General features: G+C 43.2%; 1 protein-coding gene across 1 annotated transcript in view; it reads right to left on the reverse strand.

The window, feature by feature from the left end:
• The window catches only part of GARNL3 (GTPase activating Rap/RanGAP domain like 3), a 165,882-nt gene that overhangs the window by 19,811 nt on the left and 136,031 nt on the right, over window positions 1–10,040 (reverse strand). Inside the window, exons 21-22 of the mRNA XM_007944319.2 lie at window positions 9,224–9,382; window positions 1,406–1,472 (exon numbers count right to left, since the gene is read on the reverse strand). Coding sequence (XP_007942510.1) covers window positions 1,406–1,472; window positions 9,224–9,382 — 226 coding nt within the window. The remainder of the gene's footprint in view (window positions 1–1,405; window positions 1,473–9,223; window positions 9,383–10,040) is intronic.

Consider the following 10,040-nt stretch of genomic DNA (forward strand, 5'->3'; position numbering starts at 1 on the left):
TTTTTTTTTTTTTAATTTGTTGTGGTAAAAATATATATAATAAAATGTTTGCAATTTAAATTATTTTTCATTTCCTGTTTCCTGTGTGTGGGCCTTCTCATCAAACGGGCTACTAAAGATCCATTGTTTTAGGAGGGTTTAGACAGATTTGTACATAAAATACCAAAAAAGAGTGATTTATTGATGAAGAGGTTGCTTCTTCGTGTCTACCTGCTCCTTATTTCCCATAGATCTCAAATTCTGATGAAAGATTATATCTATGACAAATTGCTCTCTTTGATAAGGACCTCTTCTATCTAATAAAATATTAATCAAATATTAATGAACATGTTTGACCCATGTTTGATATAACCGGCATCACCACTATAAAGCAATACAATTTCAGTGTAAAGAAATGTGTTGTATTTTTTAGATTGTTTAGCCTTACTCAGGAAAATACCTCACTTCTATTAGCATTAAAAAACAAAACAAAACATATATCTTTACGAAATATAATAATTAGGTTTTGAAATGTTGAAAAATGCTTAAAGACCTGATTTGATACCTTTTGGTCTGCCTACTATCCACCCTGCCACCTAACCCAAACTAACCCATTTGAGATTGTGGTATATCAGGTTGAGGCTGATTTATTAATACCTTGAGAAATCATAGGAAAGTAAAATAACAACTGTGGTTAAAAGTTCTGGGTGCTGGAGTCAAGAGAGCCACAGCTGCAGATCCTGGCTCTGGGGCTGACTAGCTGCACGATCTTGAGAAGGGCTGTTCACCTCTCCAGGCCTCAGCTGTCTGATCTCTAAACTAAGGATGGTAACAGTGCCTGCTCAGGACCATCGTGAGAATTAAATAGACAGAGACCATATCACCCTGAGCACAGTACATGGCACACAGTGAAGGCTCCCAGAATGGCAGCTCTGCCATCACCACCATCACCACCGTATCACGGAGACAGCACCCTGGGTGGCAGCTCTCGCACCACCTCACTGAGAGATCTGGGGAGTTACTGGAAGTTCAGGTCGGATGTCAGGCAGGGATGCATTGCTTAGATGCTCCCTGGTGTGTAATTAAGGACACAGAAACAATGTGTCAGGTAAACCTGAGGATAAAACCAAAACCCAAATCCAGTGCCAATGAGTCAATTTTGACTCATAGTAAGTGCCCCTATAGGACAGAGTAGAACTGCTCCATTGGTTTTTCAAGGCTATAAATCTTTACAGAACCACACTGCTTCATCTTTCTCCCGTGGAGTGGCTGGTGGGTTTGAACTGCTGACCTTCTGGTTAGCAGCTGAATGCATTAACCTCTACACCACCAGGGCTCCTAATCTAAGGATAAGTTCCTGTAAATTACCTAGAAAAAGAACAGTTCATTTTTAGCAAATGAAGACAAGAACACATCCTTAACTTACAGTTGTAGCACAATAGCAGACCAGCTTCTCCATCTTCATATACATCAATAGCTGCAACAAAATTAACCTGCAATGATAATGGGCAATAGTAGTGGGCAGGCTGGACAGTGGCATGAATGAAAGACTTTCTCAAGTTGCCAAGTGTTTGGCGATGGCCCTTGGCCCTCTGTAAACTCAGGTGCTGGGGGGGTTCTACCTCACCAGGGCCCATAATGCCACCCAGGGCCATGATTACAATACACTGTAGGTGTGTAAAAGAACAAATATCCCTCCTCTCTTTTTCCACTGGGGATTTTTCCACTGTCTTTTCACATTCTTTGAGCTCTGTTCCCAGACATCTCTACTCTGTCTATTAAAGTGCCTCATGTTTGTACAGTGAGCTGTGGTTCACAAAGCATTTCACATGAGTTATTCATCTCACCCTCCCATCAGTCCTGGAAATTAGATGGCATTATTCTCATTTTACAGATGATGCAAGTGAGGCTCAGAGATGTGAAGTCGCTTACTCAAGTGCCACAGCCAAGATAGGAACCAAATCTCAGTTCTTTTTCTATCTGAAGGTATTGCTCTCGCACCTTCACCTAGGTTTCCTTCAGCCTCAAACATGTAGGATTTCCGAATCTTAAAGCACCATGGCATGTCTTTGCTTCTACTCTCCTTTGCTTCAAGGGTGGTAGCATGAAGCAATGAAAAGGACATGCTCATGTTCAACAAGACAAATTAACAAATGCTGCTGAGGATGTGGAGAGATTAGGGCTTTCATACACTGCTGGGGGGGACTGTCAAATGATACAGCCACTGTGGAAAGCAGTATGGTGATTCCTTAAAAAGCTGGAACTAGAAATACCATTTGGCCCAGCAATTCCATTACTAGGCATATGTCCTAAAGAAGTGAGAACCAGGTCGATAACAAATATATGCACACCCATATTCATTGTAGCACTATTTACAATAGTAAAAAGATGGAAACAACCTAGGTGCCCAACAACAGAAGAATGGATAACCAAGCTATGGTGCATACACACAACGGAATACTATGCAACACTAAAAAATAATGTAGAATCTGCAAAACACTGCATAACGTGGATAAACTTGGAGGACATTTGCTGAGTGAAATAAGTCAATCACAGAAGGACAAATATAGTACTCATTGTTGTAAAAAGTCAAGGAAAGGTTTATATACAGAAGGAAACTTTCTTTGTTGGTTACCAGGGGTGGGAGGGGAGGAGAGGGAACATTGCAAAAAAAAAGCAATTGAAAAGGGCGTGCTCTGGGACAAATTCATCTCTCTGGGCCTCAGTTTCTGCACTTGAGAAGGTGGTGCTCAGCCTGGTGATGTCCTGGTCCTTCTTGTCTGTTCCTCTAAAAATTGGCTTGTTTCATTTCTTCATTTGTATTTTCAACTCTTATAATCTGCTGCTGTTCCCACACCACCAAGAAAACTGCCCTCTCTGAGCTCAACAAAATTTCTATTTCTCCAGAACTGAGGGAGCTCTGGTGGCGCAGTGCTTAAGGCACTTGACTGCTAACCAGAAGGCTGGCGGTTCAAACCCACTAGCCACTCCTCAGAAGGAAGATTGGACAATCTACTTCTGTAGTGATACCACCTTGGAAACCCAAGGAGGAGTTGCTGTGAGTCAGGACTGACTCAATGGTGGTGAGTTTGATTTTTTTATTTTCTCCAGAACTAAAGGCCTTTAGCCGATGCTCGTCTCTGACCAACTCTGCAGCCTCTGCTACATGACATCTCCTTCTTCCTGCCTGCTCGCCTCCCTTCAGATTGTTCTTTCATTCTTGGTTCTTTTCTCACTTAGAAAATAGCCACTTTTATAGCTTCAATTATTACTCTGTACTCAAAATTCCTAAAACTACACACTCAGGCCCACATCCATTGAGAGATCCAGTCCTACTGTGTGGGGGTGGGTAGGGGGGGTGGGAGCAATGGGGGATGGAAGGGGTCCATGGAGGTAGCTAAGAGCATGGACACTGGTCAAACAGACCTGAGTTAAGATCCTGGCTATACCACCTACCCCTTCATCTATAAAACTGGCATAATAATAATACTTATTTCACTGGAATGTGTGAAGAATTCAGTGAAACAAGGCAAAGATTCTACTATATGGCCTGACACATAGTGAGTGCTCAGTGAAGGCTATTATCTTTCTCTCTCGCACAACTGGCTTCCCTTTTAAACCTCTTCCTTTTTGTTAGCAGAACCCTCTCCAAAGTCCCAGGGGTTCCTCTCTCTCTCTCATCCAAGTCCAGCAGCATCTTCTTCATAGGAGCTTTCAGATGCCTTTTCTGTGCCCACTGCTGAGCCCAACCTCCCCAGGTAGGAGCACAGCATCTTTACCTGTTGGCTTGCTTGTCCCCAGCCCCTTCCAATCCTGCACTGTACTTCTCCAACAGGCCTTTCACCTAGCAACCCCTCCTCTTCATCCTTTCACCAAAATGCACCCTCTTCCTCTAAATAGTGTCATCGTTGTGTTAAACCCCCAACTACCTGCCCTGAGCCAGGCCTCTGCCATATCTCCAGGCAGACCCTCCAATGGAACCCATGTCCCCTCTCCCATCAGGCCTTTGTTCATCTGTCATTCCCTGGCACTCTACAAGGGCCATGAAGGATACAGAAATGAATAAGGCAGGATTCCATCCTGCATGACCTCATGATAAAAAATCAGAAAAGTACACCAGTATATAAAACAAGGTATGGCAGGATCAATGCCATAACCATAGCAAGAGTTGTGGGAACTCCAGAGCGAGAGGGAGACGGTGAGGCCCAGTGGTCAAAAGTGCTGACTTTGGGAACAAAAAGACTTGGAAGTCAAATCCTGAGCAATAGGAATGCGAAGATAATGCTCATGAAGTACTGTGACACAGTGCCAACATGCAGAAGTGGTTGCCCAATGGCGGTTGTGTTTATTATCATTGTGGGAGGACCAAACTGCAGTGAGAAAGGCAGAACTAGACAGGCAGCCTCCACTGAAGCAGAGGCTATTTATGTGTGTGTGTTGTGTGTGTGTGTGAGTGTGTGTGTGAAATGGGAGTAGAGGAAGTTCAGACAGCCTTCCAGACCACAGTATGGGCTTGGTGGCTGCAAACATTCAGGGTGTATTTGGTGTCAAGTAGGTCTACCAAGGGGTTCCAGGGCTGTACTGACTGGTGCACTGGGCTCAGCGGTATTTTGAGATTCAGGCTGAATGGCAGACAATGGCAGGGCTCTTGCCATTGGGCCAGATTCAGGGACAGCTGATCACCATCTGGACTTAATAACTTCCTCTGCAGGCACTCCATAGCATTTTAGTTAGATCTTTATTAATGCCTACACCAACAAAGCAAACTCACTGCCATCAAGTCTCACTCATACTGACCCTATAGGACAAAGTAGAACTGCCCCATAGAGTTTCAAAGGTTGCAGATCTTATGGAAGTAGACTGCCCCATCTTTCTCCCGCAGAGCAGCAGGTGGGTTCAAACCACTAAGCTATAAGTTAGCTGCTAAGTGCTTTAACCACTGCACCACCAGAGTGCCTAACACGTACACAGCTGAGACCTGTTTCAGGCTTCTATATGCATAGGTTGCCTCCTCCTCGGAGAAGGGCCTGGCAGGATTCAGAATTTGCAGTGCTATTTCTCAACCAGGAAAGGACATGCGAATCAACTGGAAGGGAAAGGGTGGGCTCAGGGAGGAAGTGGGAAGAATGCTGTTATAGTGTGAGGATTGCAGTAAATGTCACAAAACAGAATGTGTGTAGATTTCTGAATAGAAGCCAATTTTTTAAAATACGTATTTTAGGTCCTTCCTAGAAATTCTGATATAGTAGGTCTGGAGTAGGATGTAGGCATTGGATTTTAATTTTTTATGTGATTAAGAAAAATCCATAGTCTTGGGGAGCACTAAGTTCGACTGGCATAATAAAGTTCACAAAGACAATGTCCTACAGCCTACTTCTGTGAGTGGCCATCTAAGGTGCAACTATTGGTCTCTCCCTATCTGGAGCAAAGAAGAGTGAAGAAAATCAAAGACATAAGTAGACAGTTAGTCCTTTGGACTAACTGGACCTCAGCCTTCACAGCCCTGAGACCAGAAGAACTAGATGGTACTTGGCTACTACTGCTGGCTGCTCTGAAAGGGATTACAATTAGAGGTCCTGGATAGAATGGGGGGGAAATGTGAAAGAAAACTCAAAATCATAAAAAAACCCAGGCTTTCTGGTCTGATGAAGACTGGTGGAACCCCCAAGATATGGCCCTTAGACACCTTTCAAGCTAGGAATTGAACAACCCATGTTGATGACTCAACTGGAAGCCAAATGGTAAACAGACCTGTAAGGTTAACAGTAATATCAGGAGGGCATGCACTTATTAGAGCAATCAAGTATATGAGATAAAGAGGATAGCATTTGCCCAGGGACACCCAGATGCACCCAGAAAGGTGTGAGGGGGTGGGAGGGAGAATGAAGGGAAGGGGTGGGCACAGGGAAGAAGTTGGAAGAATGCTGTTACAGTGTGGGGTTGACAGTAAATGTCACAAAACAGAATATGTATGGATTGCTGAATGGGAATCAATTTGCTCTGTAAATTTTCACCCAAATCACAATAAAAAAAAAGAAAAGAGTCCATTTTATTGGCATTTTTAAATTATGAAAGTAACATATATGGTTGTTGTTAGAATTCAAAACACAGTGGGGGAAAAATGTGAAAAGCAGAAGTCTGTACCCCAGCTGACAGAGGTAGCCACTCGACGGTCGGCCTTCAGGCTTCCCATGTGATTTAAAGGTGACTCCCAGTTGAGAAGCACTGGGTACTGGGCAGATGATCAAGATGGGGACTCAGGAAATAAGCCAGGGCCCTGGACCCAGCCACCAGGTATGCAGGTCATCTCAGAGGAGACCTTTGTTTTGGGCATGAGGCCAAGGCTGGCTGCTAGAGTTGGGGCAGTAGGTCACAGAGGGCCTGTTGTTGAAGCTGAGTTTCAGAATGCTGCCTTAAAGGTTGAAGGCTGAAATGGAGAATGAAATGGCCTTGGCTGCAAAGAGAATGAATGGGAGCAGGAAAGTAGGCCAGCCCGATAACATGAGGGCCTTGTACAGAGCAGATAGGCCGTAAGTATAATTTGAATTGAATTGAAATCCCCAGTGGCTCTGGGCTCTGTCACTCTCCTTCCTGCCTTCACCACACTCAGGGCCTGAGCTGCACAGGAACATCTTGCTAGTCCTGTTCCCTCAAGGTCTGTTCCTGATTAGCTGCTATCAATCACATTGTTCATTAACTTTTTCATGTCTTTAGGGCTTATCTCCCCAATTAGACAGTAAACTCCTTGCAAAGGCAAGCAAGTAACTGTGTCTGACTAAGTATACATGCATGTTTCACAACTGCTCATCAGCTGCTAATTTACTGAAGGGGATACTGACCACATAGAGCCATGCAGAGCCAAGTGGGGTTTTTTGGTTTTCCCCCACCCCAAACATTTTCTCTTGGGGGAAAAACATTGTATTTTTGTTTATAAAAGCACTCTAAGCAAGGACAGAAAAATGTGGAATTGTTCTTCCATAGCTTTCCGGAAAACAAAACACAGAAGTAATCAAAACAATTGTTTTTAACCCAATTAATCCTGGGCCTTCATATTCTCTTAAGGAGCTCTGGTGGTGCAGTGGTTAAGGCATTTGGTTGCTAACCAAAAGGTCAGTGTTTGACCCCACCAGCCGCTCTGTGGAGGAAAGATGAGGCAGTCTGCTTTTGTAAAGATTTACAGTCTTGGAAACTCTATGGGGGTCACTGTGAGTCGAACTGACTTGATGGCCGTGAGTTGGTTTTGGTTCATATTTTCTTAAAAGGGAAAAACAAAACAAAACAAAACTCTACAAACAATCCAAAGGATGATCAGGATATCAAATACAAATAAATGAAAAATCACCATAAAAAAGGAAGAAATTTAATAATTTTTTTTTCTCTGATGAATAACTCAACTGCATAATTTGCAGCCACTTGAACATGATTATTTTAAAAACCAAGACATGTCAGTTTCTCTGAGATAAGATGGGGTCTTTTGACCAGAAGAAGCAGGTTTAGTCTTAGGAAAGCATGGACATGATTGACTGGATAAAGACCTACCAGGCCATGAATTTTATGGCTGGTCACACAGAGAATTTTGAAAAGCAAGAAGCAGGCAAGAACTTTAAAAGGCCAATGGGCCCTTCCCTCCTCAGAAGCAAGCAGTTTGCAAGTGATTACAGATCCAGTGTCAGGCTCGGCAATAGCCATGCAGGTGCTGGGACGCAATGGGCAGTCCTTTGTAGTTTTAAATTAGGAGTTGTTTCAGGATAGACTTGTTCTACTAGCTCTACATTAGCATCAGCTGGGGGAACTTAGAAACAGAGTTTCCCAAGTATCCCAGCCCAGAAATTCTTTCTTTTTTTGTTAAACTTTTTATTGTGATTTGGACATTCCCCCAAATTCTGAAGTAACTGATTTGGGGCGGGGTTAGAGCACTGATCTTTTAAAAGGCTCTCTAGGTGATTATAGCCAGGATTGAGAAGCAATTTCTATCAGTGAGTCCCAAACTTGTTTCAACATTAGAATGACCTGGGCATCACTGACAAAGTCCAAAGCCCATGCAACATCTAAGACCAGTGAAATCCCTGGGACAGAGGCCTCAGTACTTCTTGAAGCTCCTGACAACTCCAATTGCGGACAAGGTTGGGCACCATCAATATGTCAAAGAGGAATGACAGAGTAATCTGTGGTTGTAAACAGCTGAAGAAGTCTCCTATTATATCTAGATGTTTCTATTGCTTAAAATCTTGCTCGAATCATCTTCTTAACATAGTAATTAGTAACTGTGATGAATATTTATGTACAGCATGTGCTAATACAAAGGCCTACTTTTTAATTTCTTAGAAAGCATAATTGGAAAGAACTCTGCAATCTCTTTTATTTAACTGAACATGCTGGCAGAAGCCATTGGTTTGGAAGCCTCATCAGGAACTATATTATCCTTGGGGCAACTTTTCCATTCTTCACTGTCTTAAAACAGAACGCTGGTACTGCATTATGCAAACTTAAAGTGGATCAAATGTTATCAGGCCTCCCCTTGCTTCACAGCAATAAAGGGGCCGAAGAACTCTGAGAACTGCTAACATCAGCACTGAAGGAGTCTCCAGTGACAGGTCACGGAATGGTGTTCACTACCCTCCAGGGAGTGTTAATAATCATACTCTAGTACAGTCACCTTTAGAGTTTTAAGACTGTTTGGTGGACCTTAGATTCCGTCCAAACCCCAGTGCTTCATTGCTCTCCGTGCAGCTCAGGCCACGGGGTGCAGACCCTCTGCTAACGGTGTCCTACTTCTTCTTTCTTTCCCAGTGGGCCTCTAAGGGGATAGAGAGCAGTGATAGACCAGCCCCAGCCACCCAGTGCCCCCAAACTGTGAGTCTGCAGGGCCACAGACAGCAAACTTATTCTCCAAAGGCCTTCCTGGTATGAATTACCAAGCAACTGTTTTCATTTACTTATTTATTGTATTCAGCTTTTCGACTCTTGGTTTCTCTTGTATTCAAAAGGATGGAATGGCAAGGCAAGATCTGGGAAAGATGAGTGGGGCAAGGGGAATGTTTCATTATATTAGATCACACTACTTTGACGTATAAAATTGGCAACATCATGTGGTTCAGTCTAAACAGTACATACATCCCATAACACTGATATGATAGATAGTATGTAATTTTAAAGAAATCCTAGTCATAGTATCATTTGGTTAGAAGGACAACCAACCCTAGTCATCCTTGATTTCCACTTGTCCCTCTAACTGTCAACTTACTCTGTTAGCCTCCACATGGTGCAGCCTGAAGGCCTCTCCGGTACTCTCATTGACCACATCAAATTGGTGTCGATAAGCCACACAGATGAGGTTGTTACTCTCTTCGGTTGTTCCATCCACTAAGGTCATCACCATGGGAGGGTCGGACAGACATATCTCCTGTGTGATTGACAATGTAGGAGAAAGGGGTTAGAACACAGAGCAGCCACCTGATCAACCCCCCAGTGCTCAGGAATCACATCAGACTTCTCCCTCCTATAACCTATCTTCAAGATGCAGACCTTTGTTCACAGGAAAGGGTAGAGACCAGGAAACAATTTTACAAAATGGATTCAATGGTATGGTCTGCTTTACCCTCAGTTCTAAGGGGATAGAGAGTGGTGCTAGACTAGCCCCAGCTACCCAGTGCCCCCAAAACTGTGAGTCTGCAGGACTGTCACTGGCCTTGTTTTGTAAGATATAATAACAAAAATTGATAACCTTACTGAGCACTTATCACATGCAAGGCACTATTCTCATTGAATCCTTGTAACAGTCTTATGAAATAGGTAGTTACTATTTTCAAGATGAGGAAACTTGAGCTGCCAGGTGACATGCCTATGTCACATGGTTTATATGTGGTAGAGTCAAGTTTTGAACTCAGAAAATCTGATTTCAAATCTCATAAACTTAACTGTTAGCTGTTCAGTCCCTTTGAATTGAATATTAGCATGAATTGTTACGGCAGATTCAGGGGATTTGAACTCCAGGCAAAAATAATTTCTCAGCTCACTTATTGGTATACTCCACCTAGTGGTTAATGTTTAACATATTTTGC

The sequence above is a fragment of the Orycteropus afer genome, unplaced genomic scaffold (genome assembly GCF_000298275.1).
Source record: "Orycteropus afer afer isolate SDZICR_OR568_19922 unplaced genomic scaffold, OryAfe1.0 scaffold00123, whole genome shotgun sequence".
Lineage (NCBI taxonomy): Eukaryota > Metazoa > Chordata > Mammalia > Tubulidentata > Orycteropodidae > Orycteropus > Orycteropus afer.